Here is an 18,278-nt window from a genome sequence, read left to right as displayed (position 1 = left end):
TGATGTATTGTGCTCTCTGTGACGTCACTGCTTGCTACCTCGTATAGTGATGATGACATCCACAGCAGTGAACAAGACTGAAGTTGGTTTCTTATTCGTCCAGGTTCTTATTCGGAGCTGAAGATGGTATCTTATTTCTTAATTTTTTCTTTTCTGTTTTTTTTTTATAGGTTTAGCAACAAAAAATAAGCATCACAATAACAACACAGAATGCAGCGAGGTGCCCTGATGTGAATACACTTAAAAACAGCTACAAAAATTATAAAACTGGTTCAAAAATGGGCATCAAAGTGGGCACCGAAGGGTGTTAATGAAAGGGTTAAATGACTCTGGGGTACTGATATCACAGTGCAGACCTATAGAACAGGGAGCCCCACATCAAAACCAGGTCCTTACAGCCTGGCCCAAATGGGTTCTGTGTAGCAGAATTGACATGATAGTGGGCAAACAGCCAGTTTTCACAGATACCTGATGTTTTTAAGGGGTTAAATGACTGTGAGCCACTGATCTCACAGTTAGGCTACTTTTACACATGCCGGGCTTTTTGCGGCCCGTTTTTGGATCGCCGTTTTTCCCTGTTATATCAAATTGCAGGGGGAATCCGCAAATACGGTGTACCGCAGAAACAAGCTAACGTTTTTGCGGTACCATTCAATTAAATGGAGGCCATGTCCGTGAAAAATATCAAGCAAGCTTGATATTTTTCACGGCCGTATATACCGCCCTCACGGCCATACGGGACATGGCGCTCCAATGTATTTTTGCAGGCTGTTTTTGGGCCCCATAGAAATCTATAGGGGCCGCAAAAACTACCCGCAAAAACATGGTAAATGTAAAAGCAGCCTAAGAAAACACAGATAGTGATGCCCTGCATCAAGCCCAGGTCCCTCCAGCCTGGCCCAAATGGGTTCTGGGCATTAGAACTGGCATCAAAGTGGGCAGTTGATTTTCAGATTTGAATAAGTGATGTTTTTAAAGGGTTAAATGACTTTGGGCCACTGATTCCACACCACCATCACAAACACAGTGATTCCAGAGGGACCCACCTGGATGCGGGGCATCACTATGTATGTGATGGTGGTGTGAGATCAGTGGCCCAAAGTCATTTAACCCAAACATCAGTTATTTACTCAGATCTGTGAATATCGGCTGTTTGCCCACTTTGATGCCAATTCTGATGCCCAGAACCCATCTGGCCCAGGCTGGAGACACCGGGGTTTGATGTGGGGCTCCCTGTTCTACATGTCTGCAGTGTGAAATCAGTAAAAAAACAGAAAAGAAAAAACTGCCGAATGAGAACCTGAGGAATAAAGAAGCCACCTTCAGCCTGTTATTGTCACGTCCATTCAGCCTCTGCCGTGTCACGCACGTCCTGCTCCATGTCATCCAGGACTCGGCTCCGCAGTGTCACCCACCACCCCCGTACCTCTCATCCTGCGCCCGCTGTGCCCTCTCACTTCATGCGCGCCGCCATCTTGCCCCGACGTCACAGAGCCGCTTCCGGTGACGCACTTCCGCGCCGGTGGCGGGCTGTCGCGTGTGTGGTTCGGCGCCACCGGCGGGCTCTCCCTGCAGCGCCGCCCTGGCCGCTGGAATCTCACTGTCTTCCTCAGCTCTGTATGTTACTGCAAGTTCTTACATAGTTACCTGATGGGATATGCTGGGAGTTGTAGTTCGACAAGAGTTACCTACCTGCTGTTAGGAGCATTGATCCTGGAGGGTGATAGCACGCTGTCATTGCTGCTGTAGATAGGGCTGAGTGCCATTAGCAGAGATAAATGAACCCCTGGATGTTGGGGTTTGGTCAATCAGTAAAAAAAATTGGGGGGGGTTCAGGTACTAGAACAATGCCCGGACCCCATTCTCTTGAACGGGGGTCTGAACATCCAGTGTTTGCCGCCCTGTGCATATGCATGACAGGGCAGCAAACACCACTGGTCAGACAGCCGCGGTTGTCACGCTATCAGTAGACAGCGCTGAGCTGTGATCGGAGGTATAAAGCTTACCTCCGGTCACTGGTGTCTGCTGATGGGACTACTGCTCCCGTCAGTGAGAGCAGGAGCGGCGGACAGGAGTATTCATCAGCCGCTCCTGCTCTCTCCATAAATCATTAAATTGTTCCCCTGTAGTTTTGATAACCAGCCAGACAAAACTTACAGCAGCGGGCTGCAACCCTCAGCTGTCAGCTTCAGCAAGGCTGGTTATCAACAATAGAGGGGTCCCCACGCCATACTTTTCAATTTAAATCATAAAAACGGCTTGGGCTCCCCCCCCCCCCCCCCCCATTTTTGACGATCAACCAAGCTAAAGCTGTCAGCTGGGGGCTGGTGTTCTCAGACTGGTAAGGGGCAATGGATATTGGCCCCCACCAGCCTAAAAATAGTAGCTCGCAGCTGCCCAGAAAAGGCGCATCTATTAGATGCAATTGTGGTGCTTTGCCTGGCTCTTCCCACTTGCCCTGTAGCGGTGGCAAGTGGGGTTCATATTTGTGCGGTTGATGTCACCTTTGTATTGTCCGGTGACATCAAGCCCATCGGCATAGTAATGGAGAGGCGTCTATAAGACACCTATCCATTATTAATCCTGTAGTTACATGGTAAATAAAGACACGGCCAGAATAAAGTCTTTTATTAGAAATAAAACAAAACACACTTTTTCTTTAAAAAACAAACACGGTTATACTCACAAAATACCTATTCCACCGAAGCCCTCGTTCTCCTGTAATAAAATAAATTTAAAAAAAAAGGAATATACCATACCTCTCCATCGTTCTGTCCCACGCAGTAATCCATGTCTGGGGGATAAACTGTTTTCAACCTAGAAGGCGCCAAGATGCGACAGTCCAGGCTGAGAACCACTGGTGAATGAGCTGCTGGGAGCGCAGCCTCAGAGACTGGGGGTGACGTCAATAAGGTTACTGCCGGTCACCAAGGCTGCGTTCCAAGCCGGGCTGAACTGCCATGACCTCAGCACTGTGAGAAAAAGTCTTATGGTGCTGCACTCAGTTCAGAGAGTGCAGGAGAAATTAGAAATTTCTCCCTGTGAATTCACCGATGCACTGTGATACTTTTTCTCACAGTGCAGCGCTAAGGTCACAGCAAATTCGTTGGCCCAGCTGGGAAACCAGCATCTGTGACCCACGTAACCTCGATGACATCACCGCTAGTTATTGAGGCTGCGTTTGCAGCAGCTCATTACTCAGTGATTCTCAGAATGGACGGTCGCATCTTGGCCCTGTCCAGGTTGAAAACCATTTATCCCCAGACATGGATTACGGGGCGTGGGACAGAACGTCGGACAGGTGAGAGTTATGGTTGGTTTTTTTTTTTACAGGAGAGCATGGCTTCAATGGAGTTTTGCAATAGGTGAGTATAACTATGTTTGTTATTTTTATAAAAAGAAAAAATGTGGTTTTTTTTATTTCAAATAAAGGACTTTATTCTGGCTGTCTCTTTATTTACAGTAAACTTTAGGATTAGTAATGGATAGGTGTCTTATAGACGGTTCTCCATTACTAAGCCATGGGCTTGATGTCACCAGACAATACAAAGGTGACATCAATCCCAAAAATATAAACCCCACTTGTCACCGCTACAGTGCAAGTGGGAAGAGCAGGGCAAAGCGCCAGAATTGACTCATCTAATAGATGCGCCTTTTCTGGGGTGACTGGGGGCTGCTACAGTATTTTTAGGCTGGGGTCCAATATCCATGGGCCCTTACCAGCCTGAGAATACCATCCCCCAGCTGTCTGCATTAGCAAGGCTGGTTGTCAAAAATGGGATCCCACTCAGTTTTTTAAAATTATTTATTTAAATAATTAAAAAAAAACACGGCATGGGGACCCATCTGTTCTTAATAACCAGCCCGGCTGAAGCTAACAGCTGAGGGTTGCAGCCTGCAGCTGTCAGTTTTGCCTGAGCTGGTTATCAAAGGTACAGGAAATCTCATGCCATTTTTTTTTTATTTATTTAGACCGCAGATGACGGTTGATGAATACTATCAGCTGTTCATGCATGCGCTCGCTGTTATTAGCGACATCAGGCGTAGGCTGATAGGTGTAGTAGTCTCTCATCAGCCGTTGCTTGCTAACCTGTGGTAAGCTTTTTACTGCTGGTCACACTGACAGCGTGACCCTGCAGTTCTTTGACGGTACCGATCTTACCGGAGATGATGCTACCACCAATCAGAACCGCCGTGTGCACATAACTTTGGTGGAAACTCGATCATTTACCGAATTTTGACAGTTTTGAGAAAAATGCTTGGGAATCCGAACAGAAACCGTATGTGCAACGTTCGTACCAGTATTGAGATTGGCAGATGTTTTCCTAACAAGTTTGCTCATCTCTTGACGTTACAAATGTGAACTAATAGAAGGTCAGTCTGATGGTGGATGAGCTGTGTACCCCAACCCTGGAAGGAGGGATACCGTATAATCACTGTATTATACTCCAGAGCTGCACTCACTATTCTGCTGGTGCAGTCATTCTGTACATACTTTACATTACTTATCCTGTACTGATCCTGAGTTACATCCTGTATTATACTCCAGAGCTGCACTCACTATTCTGCTGGTGCAGTCACTCTGTACATACATTACTAATCATGAGTTACATCCTGTATTATACTGCAGAGCTGCACTCACTATTCTGCTGGTGCACTCACAGTGTACATACATTACATTCCTGACCCTGAGTTACATCCTGTATCTCTTTTATTATAAAAATATCAAAACACATTCCAGAAATCAAAAACCACGATTCATGAACTAAAATAAACCACACCGACATACAAAAAAACTTGTGCAAATATGCTAGCTTACGACAGTCCGTCTCTGAAGAACATAGTGCAGTGTCTCCAGGCTTTGATCCGCTTAGAATTTAAAAGCCCCAGCCCAACCTCCAGATCCCGGCCTGGGCAATCCTTAAATGCCAGGGGCTTCTGGAAATGGGTCAACAGGACCCTCCTGTCAAGGCATTGCCTCGACATGGTCCTGATTTCCCACATTCCCAGACCCCACCGGCGGATCACCTTCAGAACCGGGGTAGCGTAAGCCGGGAGATGCCCATGAGGTGTGCGTAGGTCCTTCACCCGCCCTCCTGTCTCCCATTCCTGGAAGAAAGGCCAAAGCCAAGCTTTGCAGGAGACTACCCACAGAGGAGCCCTCTCTAGCCAGAGGTTGGAGATGTTAGCCTTAAGAAAGGTGTTTACTAGAAACACCACCGGGTTGACCATACCCAACCCGCCTAGTCTCCTCGTACGGTATGTAACCTCACTCTTGATTAGGTTAAGCCTATTCCCCCATAACAATTGGAAGAACAGGCTATAGACCCGTGTCCAGAGAGGTTCCAGCAAGATGCACACACTGCCCAGTTATATTAATAAAGGTAGCAGAAAGCCTTTAGCCAGGGCAACCCTTTCCCTCAGGGTTAAAGACCAACCCTTCCATTGGTCCACCTTTCGGGCGGCGATCTTAAGTCTGCCCTCCCAATTTTGCTGGGGGTAATCCCCGGGGCCAAATTCGATGCCTAGAATTTTGGCGGTGGCCTAGGGCCCTGGAAGGGTGTCCGGGAGATCAAACCTGGGATCTCCCCCTCCCAGCCAGAGACTTTCACACTTATCCCGGGTGATCATGGACCCGGATGCCTCCGAGTAGCACACTACCTCCGACATGACCCAATCCACCTCCCCTCTCGAGGACACGAAAAGGGAAACATCATCGGCGTACGCCACCAACCTCAGAGAGGACCCAGAGCCCACCTGGTCCATCCCGACTCCCGCCAACGGTCCACGATCTACCCTCCTTAGGAAGGGATCGATCGTGAACACATATAAAAGCGGGCTCAGCGGACAGCCCTGACGGACCCCAGAACCCACCTCAAAAGGGCGACCTGACCAACCGTTCACCAGCGGAAAAGTCTCAGCCCCTTGGTACAAGGTCTCTAACCATTTTACAAACCTCCCAGGCAGACCATACCTCAAAAGGACGGACCAGAGGTACTCGTGGTTGACCCGGTCAAAGGCTTTCGCTTGATCTAATGACAGCAAGTACCCCTTCCAGTGACCTTCCCTACCCTGCTCCACTGCCTCTCGGACACCGAGCACAGCACTAAAATTACTGCGTCCTGGAACAGAGCAATGCTGGGCCCCTGAAAGGAGCCGGGGTGCAAACTTCACCAGCCGATTAAATAGCACCTTGGCCAGAACCTTCCGGTCCGTATCGAGAAGCGCTATGGGACGCCAATTCTCAATATGGGACGGATCCTTACCCTTTGACAGAATAATGAGGGCTGACTTCCTCATTGAGTCGGGAAGAGTGCCCGAGGAGAGACACTATTTAAATACCCCTGTCAAGAGGGGGACCAAGGAGTCCCTAAAAGTCTTATAGAACTCGGATGTTAAGCCATCCGGACCTGGCGATTTCTTGGGCCGAAGCCCATCAATGGCCAATCTCACTTCCTCTTCCCTGATTTCTTCTGCCAAAACACCAAGAGAGGGATCACCCCCTGGCTCAGGGACGGTTTCAGCCAGAAAAGCCGACATCCTGTCCCAATCCAGATCCTTCTTTTCCAAGAGGTGTGAGTAGAAGGATCTGACCACCTCCAGGATCCCTGATTTGGATCTGTTCAGGGACCCCGTACTGTCGATCAGTCCTGTCACCATCTTACAATTCACTGACATCTTACAGTTTCTGTAAGGGTCGGGCGAGCGGTACTTCCCGAAGTCCCTCTCAAAAACTAAAGATGTGTGTCTATCATCCTGACACCTCTTGAGTAAAGATTTCACTCTGGAGATTTCCTCACGGTCACCTCCAGTCGAGACAAGCTGCTCGAGTTTCCTCCCCAGGGCCTGGTACAAGCGGTGCCTGTTCAGACTCCTGAAGCGCGAGAGCTGACGGAAGAACCCCGCCACCCGCTTTTTGAAGATCTCCCACCACTCTGACTTACTACTACAGAGATCCAACAGTGGTACCTGGCTCTGAAGAAAATCCTCGAAGGATTGTCTCACCTCCGCTTCTTCCAGCAGGGACGAATTGAGCTTCCACAGCCCTCTTCCCATCCGAGGAGTCTCTGCAACATTCAGAGAAAAGAAGATTAGACAGTGATCTGAGAACTCCACCTCAACGGCGGACACAGCAGAAAAGATGGCGTCCTCCTTCAAAAAAAACCTGTCTATTCTAGACCTACTGCTACCCCTATGGTAGGTGAAACCCCCGTGACCTGGGGTGTGCCGGATGTGGACATCCACCAGGCGAGCTTCACTGGCTATGCTATTCAACGCAACGCTGTCATAAGCCAGGTAATCTCCGGTACCCCCCCGGTCACGGGACCTTGTAATGGTGTTAAAGTCCCCACCGAAGACCACCTGCCGGCTCGTAAAAAGAAAGGCCTTGATCCTCAGGAAGAGACATTTGCGGTCCCACTTGGACTGCGGGCCGTAGATGTTGATGAGCCGGAGCTCTTGTCCCCTCATGAAGACATCTAGGATCAGGCACCTTCCCATTTCCAACTCAGTAACCCGTCGGCATTCAACAGCTGCAGTCTTAAAAAAGACTGCCACCCCGCTATACGGCTCGGCCGCAAGAGACCAGTATGAGGGCCCGCACCTCCACTCCCTCCGTGCTTTATAGATGGCCCCCATGTCTGTTAGACTGGTCTCTTGCAAGAATAAAATTTCTGCCTCAATCCAGGAGAAAAAATTCAAAGGCCGTGAAGCGAGCCGCATCTGACTTAATGCTGGCGACATTAATGGACGCCAGCGTCAACGGGGTGAGTTCAGCCATCATGGGTGATCGAGTTGGATGGCCAGTTTCTTCCCTGCCCCGCTATCACCTCCACCTGGGGAGGGGTCAGACACCTTCCTTTTTAGGGAAGCTCCCGACATGTCCATCCCACCCCCCCGGTGTCCTCGCCCCCGTGTTCCAGGTCTGTCCCCCCCTCAGGAGGAATAGTGCCCCCTGATGGACGGACTCCGCCATCCCCTGAAGGACCCTCCGGTGTTGCCCCCGGCCCAGCACCCTCGTCTTGCGGCTCATCATCTGAACCTCCAAGGGCGCTGAACCGGTTGGAGAGTCTGATCAGAGGGGGGTCAGCGGGCCCTTCCGTGTGCATCCTGGTGGTCGGGGGCGGGGGAGACTTTGAAGGCTTGTCAGCCTTCTTCCCCCCCCGTTTTGCGCTTGGCACGCCTGGTTTTGCCACCTGATGCTGTAGGCTGCTCTCTGACATCCTCGTCGACACATTCATAACGAGAGGTGTCGTCTGAGTCAGCCGCTTTCTCCTCTCTCTCCATCCTCCTGATCTCCTCACTCACCGCACTCTCCCCCAGGGCCTCAGAGGCTTTGGCCACGGGCCTGGAGGGAGGAGCAGGCATCACCCCGGTTGCCCGAGGCTCCACCTGTCCCTTACCTCCCTGGCGCTTTTCCTGCCTCCGCTGGTACGCGGGGCCCCTTGCAGCATTGCCCTTCCTCAGTGGCCCCTCAGCCCTTCCCCCTCCGCCACCACCTGTCACTGCAGAAGAAGCTCCACCGGGGGTTGCCCCCCCACGGTCTCCCCCCACCGGGCCTGCGGCGGCATTAGAGAAAGAGCGAGGGCAGCGGTTGAGAGGTGACCCAGGTCACCACACAGGTGGCACCGAATATCCTTACACAAGGCGGCCAGGTGACCTACCCCACCACACAATGCGCACTTCTGCACCTTGCAGTTGGCGCTGAAGTGGGTGGGGTCGCCGCACTTGTGGCAGACCTTCGGTTGCCCCCGGTAGAAGACCAGGATCCTGTCCCTTCCCAGGAACGCCGAGGAAGGGATGTGGGTGACCGTGCCGCCGGAAACCTTCAATTTGACCATGAAGGTCCAGCCCCCCGACCAGATGCCGAACTCATCCATGTTCTTTTTTGGGACCTCGGTGACCTCCCCGTAACGGGAAAGCCAAGTCATGATGTCCACGCCTGCGAGTGACTCGTTGCATGTAACGGGCTCTCTCGCACCAGCTCGTAATTCGACCAGAAGAGCTCAAGCCCCTCTGGCCGCATGAAGCTGACGTCGAAGAAGCGGGACGCCGATGGATGTATCAGGGCAAAGATGTCATTTGCCCCGAGGCCCATCTTAAGGAGGAGCTCCACCACCTTGCTCCTAGGTGGACAAGCTTCACTGCCCCCCCACCTAAGACGGACCACATTCCTTCTTGGTGGCCCCTGCCCGGCTGTGGGGAGAGACCAAACAGTCCCTCCCTCCCTTTGATTTTGGAAGGCAGAAAGGCCGTGTCTCTCTATCCAGAAAGACAAGTTCACTGTCCTCCCCTCTACCACTATTGATCTATCTCCCCTTTTGAGAGCCTCCAGGAAACGGCGGTGCGAAACGCCGTCCCTGGAGCCCGGAGGCGAGGAGACCCCCCCAGGACCACCCCGACCCCCAGCCGCGGCCCCCGCATAATTGCGTTGGGGTCTCGCGGCCGGAGGGGCAGACGGGCCAGCCCTCCCACCACTACCACCACTTGTGCCAGCACCCTCATTCGTCCTCCCAGTCACTCTCCCATTCACTCTTTTATTATTTGCATTCACCCCAGCATTCACTCCAGCACTTTCAGCCACATTCACACTAGCACTCACTCCCTCATCCATGTCACTCATGTCACCATTCACTTCAGCAAACATCTCAAATATGTCCACTCCGCTTTCGTACTCACTCTCACTCGCACAATTGGTGTACATAGCAACATTATTTACATTATTTACATTATTTACAATTACTGAACCAGTGCAGTTCCTCTCTGCCTGCTGGGGGCCCTGAGCTCTCTTGCTGGGAGCTACTCCAGCTCCTGTCCAGGAGCGCCGCTACCCCTTTAAATGCCTCAGTGCTGATGACATCATGCACACTGCCCTGGCTGGGCCTAGGAGCAGCAGCAGCTCCTGGTTTCAGCTCCATTTTTTTTTTCCTTTCTTGGGTTTTCCTTGTTCTGTGCAGGGACGGCCACTGGCACCGCTCCCTGCCCTGCACTTTTCTTCACCCCCGCTGTCAGCTTGCCAGGGAGCGCCAGAGTCCCCGCACCCTCAGATAAAGGTAGGTGGGCTGGGGACCCCGACAACTCCCCGCCACCTTTTTGGGGCAGCACAGCATTACTTGGAAGAGTGGGTGGGACAGGGCAGCGGGCCCGCCATGGCCACGCCCCCCCGCCGGTCGCAGCCACCCCAGACAGAGCCGCGGCCCCTTGCGAGGCCACGGCCCCTCCGGGTGACGCGAGCACAGTGGGCAGAGCCGCGACCGCCGAGGCCATGCTCTCCGCCAGTCACGGCCGACACGGGCAGAGCAGTGACCCCTTGCGAGGCCACGCCCCCCCCGGGTGACGCGGACGCAGCGGGCGGGATGACGGCCGCGGAGGACATGCCCCCCCGCATGCCGCAGCCTTTGCAGGCCGGGAACACTTGGGGAGCCACGCCCCCTCACGGACCACCGCCGCCACCCTATGCCCACCACTTGAGACAGGCAAGGCCGGCCACTCCCCCTCGTCGACCTTTTTGGGTCGACGTGCCGGAGACCCCGCTCTCACCACGGGCGCCGACATGGGAGCGACCAGCACTTTGCACCGCCTCAGCTGCTGCTTGATGGTCTGTTCGCCCTTCCTAGGCTTCTGGACCCCCACTAGCGATCCAGACTTAGCGGATCCGTATGTGGGGGGTCCAGAAGCCCCAGCACTCACCGCCGGAGGTGCGGCCCTGGCTGTACCAACTTTACCTGGTGCCAGGCCAGCCCCCCCTGCCGCCGAGGACTGAGCCTGGACACCACCACCAACACCACAACCAGCACCGACCTCCATGTCGCTGCCCTGGTCTGAACTGTCACCAGATGCGACAGTCAGGTCACAACAGTCATCTCTCCCCGCTCCCTCGCTGCGGACCCACCACAGAGCCCGAGCCGGGGTGGGTAGCGGGTTCCACACAGCGGGACAGAGGGGCCCTGGGAAGAGGAGCAAAAACCAGTTGTTTCTCCATGCCTTCAGAGGCCTTACGCCTGCGCCTCCTGTTTCTCCTCTTCCCGGTTGCCTCATCCTCCGGGCAGACTTCATACCCAAACAACAGCGTGCCAAACAGTGCTGGGGATTCCGTCTGCCGTACTTGTTTAAGGATGAGGCAGCCCCCCTCAGAACTACTCCCGCTCCCTCCATCCTCCCCCTCGCTCCCGCCTTCCTCCGCGTTACTGGAGTCCAGCGGGAGGGACACCTGATCGGGGCTATCCCACTGTATGTTACCTGGCTCACGCTGGTGTCCGCCAGGTCTTCAGGTGGAGGTGGCCCGGGTGTGCTGTGGGCGCCATCTTGCTCTTCCTCCTCCTCGCTTTCCTCCACCTGGATGGGGACTCCTGACCTCCCAGGAGACCCACCGGCCATGGCCCTGAACCGGTCCTCGTTCTGCAGCTTCTCCTGGAAGGGGCCGCTGCCGGCCATGATGGAACTTCGCCGGTCCTCCAGGGCCCGAATCTCCCCTTTCAGCCGCTTGACTGTGGCGGCGACCTCCGCTCTCTTTGAGGCAGGGAGCCTGTTTTTATTGATGACCCGGGCTCCCTCCAGTCTCCTGAGCTGCTTGCCGGCCTCCTCGTACTCGGAGAGGTGGGCATGGATGCGGGAGGCGTTGGTGGTAGCCAGCTCTCCCGCAACCTTGGAGCCCCAGATGTTAAGGGGGGGCCCCGCCTCACCTCTGCCGGCTGCTGCACCTCCGGGGGAAGGGCCCGCCACAGCCCTTCTCTTCAGGGGTCCCGGACCCTGGAACCTTGCGGCCCCCTGGGGTCCGCTTTTTCCCCATCCCTGGGACTGGCTGGCTGTGCCTTGGGCCTCCTGATGGTGGATGAGGCCCCTCCACCCCCAGCTGGCGTGCCGGGGTCTGGGAGCCAGGGGCACAGCCCCGGCGCTCAGTCCCAGGGAGAGTCCTCTTTCCTGGGAATGGGGCAGATGGAAAGTCCTTGCAGGAAAAACCTCCCTTCCCAGGAGCTTAGCAAAACCCTAGCCTGCAGAGCTCAGCACAGACGCTCCTCCTCTTCCTGGGTGTGTCCAGAGCTGCACTCACTATGCTGCTGGTGCAGTCACTGTGTACAGACATTACATTACTTATCCTGTACTGATCCTGAGTTACATCCAGTATTATACCACAGAGCTGCACTCACTGTTCTGCTGGTGCAGTCACTGTGTACATACATTACATTACTTATCCTGTACTGATCCTGAGTTACCTCCTGTATTATACTCCAGAGCTGCACTCACTATTCTACTGGTGGAGTCACTGTGTACATACATTACATTACTTATCCCGTACTGATCCTGAGTTACATCATGTATTATACTCCAGAGCTGCACTCACTATTCTGCTGGTGGAGTCACTATGTACATACATTACTGATCCTGTACTGATCTTGAGTTACCTCCTGTATTATACCCCAGAGCTGCACTCACTATTCTGCTGGTCCAGTTACTGTGTACATACATTACTTATCCTGTACTGATCCTGAGTTACATGCTGTATTATATTATACCCCAGAGCTGCACTCACTATTCTGCTGGTGCAGTCACTGTGTACATACATTACATTACTTATCCTGTACTGATCCTGAGTTACATCCTGTATTATACTCCAGAGCTGCACTCACTGTTCTGCTGGTGCAGTCACTGTGTACATACATTACATTACTTATCCTTTACTAATCCTGAGTTACATCCTGTATTATACCCCAGAGCTGCACTCACTATTCTGCTGGTGCAGTCACTGGGTACATACATTACTTATCCTGTACTAATCCTGAGTTACATCCTGTATTATACTCCAGAGCTGCACTCACTATTCTGCTGGTGTTATTCTCCTGGTTCGCTCACCCCATGCTTTCCCCTTGTACCGAGCACATTACACAGTTACACTTTATAACTGGTGAATTCTCTGTGATTCTGGAGTCTCCTGTTTTCTGACTGTGGTGTTCGAACATTAAAACAATATGAGTCCGGGCAGAAGACTTCTACAGATTTGCGCCATTGTGCGGCTCACTCTTTACCGTCGGTCACGCGTTCATCTTTCTAATGCAAATTTTAATTTAGGAGAAGATGTAAAGAATCCATTTCGTCTCATTAAATCCCGGAATGATGTTGCGACTCATTACCCCCAGTGTGGTCTTATGTCAGGGAAGCTGCAGTGGGAACCAGTGGAAGAGAAAATAAAACCTGAAAGAGCTCTAGTTGTCAGGAATGCAGAGGAGATTAGCGCTGCCTGACACCCTGTGATCCCCTGCACTGCGGGTTGAATTGACTCGTCATTCAGGGATTGGTTTTGAAGGTTGACCAGTGACCACTAGTCTACTTTTGACCGATGTGGCCTGGCATATACATATGTTGCCAGTATTTGATGGTCTCCACCACTCCGGTCTTCAGATCCTGACCAATGACACACCTTCCATAATGTTTTCATGTCCCGGCCCTTTTGATATACTTTTTTTCTGAATACCTTCAGCTGCATTTTGGGTTTCTCTACACCCACATGACTCCAGCAGCAGACCATGCTGCCATTTTTGAGTCAAATTTTGTGTGTATATATATATACAGTGGGTTTGGAAAGTATTCAGACCCCTTTACATTTTTCGCTCTTTGTTTCATTGCAGCCATTTGGTAACTGCTAAAATGTTCATTTTTTCTCATTATTGTACACGCTGCACCCCATCTCGACTGGAAAAAAAACAGAAATGAAGAAATTTTTGCAAATTCATTAAAAAAGAAAAACTGACATCACATGGTCATAAGTATTCAGACCCTTTGCTCAGACACTCATACATAAGTCACATGCTGTCCATTTCCTTGTGATCCTCTCTGAGATGGTTCTACTCCTTCATTGGAGTCCAGCTGTGTGTAATTAAACTGATAGGTCTTGATTTGTAAAGGCACACACCTGTCTATATAAGACCTCACAGCTCACAGTGCATGTCAGACCAAATGAGAATCATGAGGCCAAAGGAATTGGCCAAGGAGCTCAGAAACAGAGTTGTGGCAAGGCACAGATCTGGCCAAGGTTAGGCCTCTTTCACACATCAGTTTTTCGCCGTCAGGCGCGATCCGGCTTTTTTTTGTAAAACCGGATCCGGCGAAATGCAATGCCGGATCCGTTTTTTCCCCATTGACTTGTATTAGCGCCGGATCACGCCGGATGGCATTGCGTTTCATCCGTTTTTTGCTGGATCCGGCTACTTGTCTCATTCCGGTGTCTGGAAAAAGCGGCTATTGTAACGTTTTTTGTCTCCGGCAAAAAAGTCGGAAGCGCCGGATCCGACGCTTCCGGCTTTTTGCCACAATGAAAGTCTATGGGCGCCGGAATGCGCCGGATCCAGAAAAAGACGGATCCAGCCACCGGATCCGTTTTTTTAAGTCTGCGCATGCTCAGATCCAATTGGCCAGCCCCCAGGAAACAGATATAACTTGCTAGACGGATCCAGCAGAAAAACGCATCCGTTTCTACAGTTCTCCAAAATTTATGCCGGATCCGTTTTTTTCTAAAAATAGCCGGATCCTGCCTGACGGCAAAAAACTGATGTGTGAAAGTAGCCTTAGAAAAGAATTTCTGCAGTGCTCAAGGTTCCTAAGAGCACAGTGGCCTCCATAATCATTAAATGGAAGAAGTTTGGGACCATCAGATGTCTTGCTAAACCTGGCCGTCCAGCCAAACTGTGCTATTGTGGGAGAAGAGCCTTGCTTAGAGAGGTAAAGAATAACCCCAAGATCACTGTGGCTGAGCTCCACAGATGCAGTAGGGAGTTGGGAGAAAGTTCCACAAAATCAACTATAACTGCAGCCCTCCACCAGTCAGGCCTTTATTGTAAAGTGGCCCAATGTAGTCCTCTCCTCAGTGCCAGACATATGAAAGCCCACATAGAGTTTGATAAAAAACACAAGAAGGACTCCCACACTATGAGAAGTAAGATTGTCTGGTCTGATGAGAAGAAGATAGAACTGTTTGCTAAAAAAACACATGAACAACTCCCAGACTGAAAAATAAGGTTCTCTGGTCTGATGAGATGAAGGTAGAACTTTTTGGTGATAATTCTAAGCGGTATGTGGAGAAAACCAGGCACTGCTCATCACCTGCCTAATAGAATCCCAACAGTGAAACATGGTGGTTGCAGCATCATGCTATGGGGGTGTTTTTCAGCTGCAGGGATAAGACGACTAGTTGCAATTGAAGGAAACATGAATGAGGCCAAGTACAGAGATATCCTGGATGAAAACCTCTTCCATAGTGTTCTGGACCTCAGACTCGACTGAAGGTTCCCCTTCCAACAAGACAATGACCCTAAGCACACAGCTAAAATAACAAAGGAGTGGCTTCAGAACAACTCTGTGACCATTCTTGATTGGACCAGCCAGAGTCCTGACCTAAACCCAATTGAGCACCTCTGGAGAGACCTGAAAATGGCTGTCCACCAACCTTCACCATCCAACCTGACGGAACTGGAGAGGATCTGCAAGGAAGATCCCCAAATCCAGGTGTGAAAAACTTGTTGCATCATTCCCAAGAAGACTCATGGCTGTACTAGCTCAAATGGGTGCCTCTACTCAATACTAAGCAAAGGGTCTGAATACTTATGACCATGTGATATTTCAGTTTTTCTTTTTTAATAAATTTGCAAAAAATTCTACATTTCTGTTTTTATTTCAGTCAAGATGGAGTGCAGAGTGTACATTAATGAGAAAAATAAACTTTTTTGAATTTACCAAATGGCTGCAATGAAACAGAGTGAAAAATTTAAAGGGGTCTGAATACTTTCCCAACCCACTGTGTGTGTATATATATATATATATATATATATATATATATATACATACACACATATACATATGATGAGGATCAGCTATCACTTGCTAACCAGCTTGGATGTCCCAGGATTCCTAGGCTTACAAGGATTTTATGTAAGTCGTGCCCAAAATTGGGAATTTCCAGGAAGAGCCAAACTTGAACATTCACAAAAACATTGTCAATTATGATTAGTGGGGTCTCACCTCTAGAGCCCCCACTTATCCAGAGAATGAAGGGTCTGAGATAGCAATGCACCTTCTTTCCCCATTCTCATGGTCATACATTGTGCAAAGAACTACATCCATCCCTAGTCACTCGGCCCTGCAGGGCTTTCAGTCTTTTGGGTTGACCGCCACCAGTGGTAAAGTGATGACTTCTTGTGTTTTTTTTAACACTTTGCAAGATGGGAAAACTGCTCTAATTAGAGGTTCCAACATGTAGACATTTTTTGCCTATTAAATGTATGGTGTTGTGGAGATGGCTGTTGGGAAAATTTTCAGTCCTTTCATTTCTCACGCCCTCTGAGGAAGGAAATCTCCGAAAATCGCGTCCGGGTGGGCGGGAGACAGTGTGGTATCCTGTATACTTCCATCTGGTAGGTTTACTTTATTTCTATGATCACCGTCTATGCATGCCTAATTTCTTGAATGACGGGCATCTATGTGAATTATATATGACTGATCTACCTATTTATTATATTACTTGCTTGCAGTTTATAATTACTATGAATTTCACATGGGTTTCCTCTATAATTACTTGCTAATGTGTGTTTCATGCATATCATTCAGGACCCCTTCCCTGTCTTTTCCACTTTGTATTTTGCGGTTTTTGCTTGTCAATTTTAGCCCGTTTGTCCGTCAGTGACCTTTTTTGATATAAATACATTTTTGCAATATATATTTATTTGGACTGTTTCACTGTATCTTTGTTTGTGGTTTAGTCCTTCATTTCTGTAGATTAGACACTTTGTTGATTTTCAGAAAGAAAAACTAAAGATAGAAAGGAGGGTAAAACAGGGACTGTGCAATGTTATGATTTGACTAAATTATAGCCTCATTGCTGGTAAAGATGGCTGCTGTGACTTAGATCCTGCCTCAAACTTATAAGGATAAGTGTCTGAGATATAGAGGAAATGGCGCCCAACAATGGAATAAGGTCTCCACAAAGCTAATTAGTCAGTTCAAGGAAAAGTTGGAATCCTCCATCCCAGGTAAGGAGCTTTTCAATTTGGGTGGGATCCGATGCCCATGATCTCCACAGTTGAGTGACCTTTAAAAGTCAAGGTCTTCTTTTATTAAAGCGTTTATGGGTTTTTGGATTGCATTCTCTTGACTATAAATGTACGTTCTACCTAATGGTTGCATGATAATTAGCTCAGTGAAAAGTCATTTTGACATTTCCTGAGAAGTTTTTGCTGTCTAAAATTCAGGAGCTATTAACGCCGCGTTAATAAGGAGAAAGGAAGATTTCCGAGACGGATAATATTGTCGTCATCGTGTCATTACAATTGCTACTTATTGTTTGTGGAATAACGTGCAGTCAAGGAACGGCTGTCATGGCTACTGGTCGGCGGCACAGGTGACTACAGGCAACTGGGAAACTTTGTTCTACAATTATTAGGGAGGTCAGGAGATTGCCAGAAATTACCTAGTGATTATCTCTTTTTTTAAGCTTTTTCCTGTGTCTCAGATTCCATTTTGGCTCTTTGGTCTTGCTATTTGCCTTGTCTTCTTTGCTTTTCCATTGGTTTGGATTCATTGTATTTAATTTCTTGTCTTGGACTATTCTTGGTATAAAGCGGATCTGTGACCAGATTTTAGAATATAAATTGTGTACAAATAGATATCTTACACTTGATGAAGTTAGTGTTTGCACTTTGAAAATTCATGTAAGAATGGCTTTATGTGAACATGTAAACTCAATTTCCTATCTAGCCTGAGCAACAATTCCTCATTGTCCCTCCTCCATGCTACTAATGAATCTCCACCTGCAAAGACTGATTGACTGCTCCTGAGTGTCCCTCCTCCCTGCCAATGATGAAGCCCCGTCCATGTTACCTGATAGCTCCTTTGTGTCCATCTTCCCAGCTAATGATGAAGCCCCACCTATGTTACCTGAGTGACAGTTCCTTAGTGCCCCTCCTCCCTGCTAATGATGAAGACCCGCCCATGTTACCTGATTGATAGCACCTTAGTGTCCCTGCTAATGATGAAGCCCCACCTATGTTACCTGAGTGACAGTTCCTTAGTGCTCCTCCTCCTCCCGGCTAATGATGAAGACCCGCCCATGTTACCTGATTGGTAGCAGCTTAGTGTCCATGCTAATGATGAAGCCCCACCATGTTACCTGAGTGATAGTTCCTTAGTGCCCCTCCTCCCTGCTAATAATGATGCCCCACCCATATAACCTGATTCATAGCTCCTTAATATCCCTCCTCCCTGCTACTGATGTAGCCCCACCTATGTTACCTGAC

General features: G+C 49.9%; 1 protein-coding gene across 3 annotated transcripts in view; it reads right to left on the bottom strand.

Annotated features, from left to right (window-relative positions):
• Positions 1 to 1,582, bottom strand: part of COX10 (cytochrome c oxidase assembly factor heme A:farnesyltransferase COX10) — a 96,344-nt gene extending 94,762 nt beyond the window's left edge. The window contains exon 1 of one of the 3 annotated variants that reach the window (XM_073559622.1): positions 1,427 to 1,582. In XM_073559622.1, the coding sequence (XP_073415723.1) occupies positions 1,427 to 1,433 (7 nt within the window). In that variant the 5' untranslated portion in view covers positions 1,434 to 1,582. Of the gene's footprint in view, positions 1 to 38; positions 908 to 1,320 lie in introns of those variants that run through there. The other 2 variants (XM_073559624.1, XM_073559623.1) reach the window with 2 other exon arrangements.
• Positions 1,583 to 18,278: the final 16,696 nt, after the last annotated feature.

The sequence above is a fragment of the Dendrobates tinctorius genome, unplaced genomic scaffold, assembly GCF_039654945.1.
Source record: "Dendrobates tinctorius isolate UK_male_01 unplaced genomic scaffold, ASM3965494v1 ptg000014l, whole genome shotgun sequence".
Lineage (NCBI taxonomy): Eukaryota > Metazoa > Chordata > Amphibia > Anura > Dendrobatidae > Dendrobates > Dendrobates tinctorius.
The sequence above is the reverse complement of the archived record's forward strand: the minus strand, read 5'-3'. Positions and strand labels throughout refer to the sequence as shown.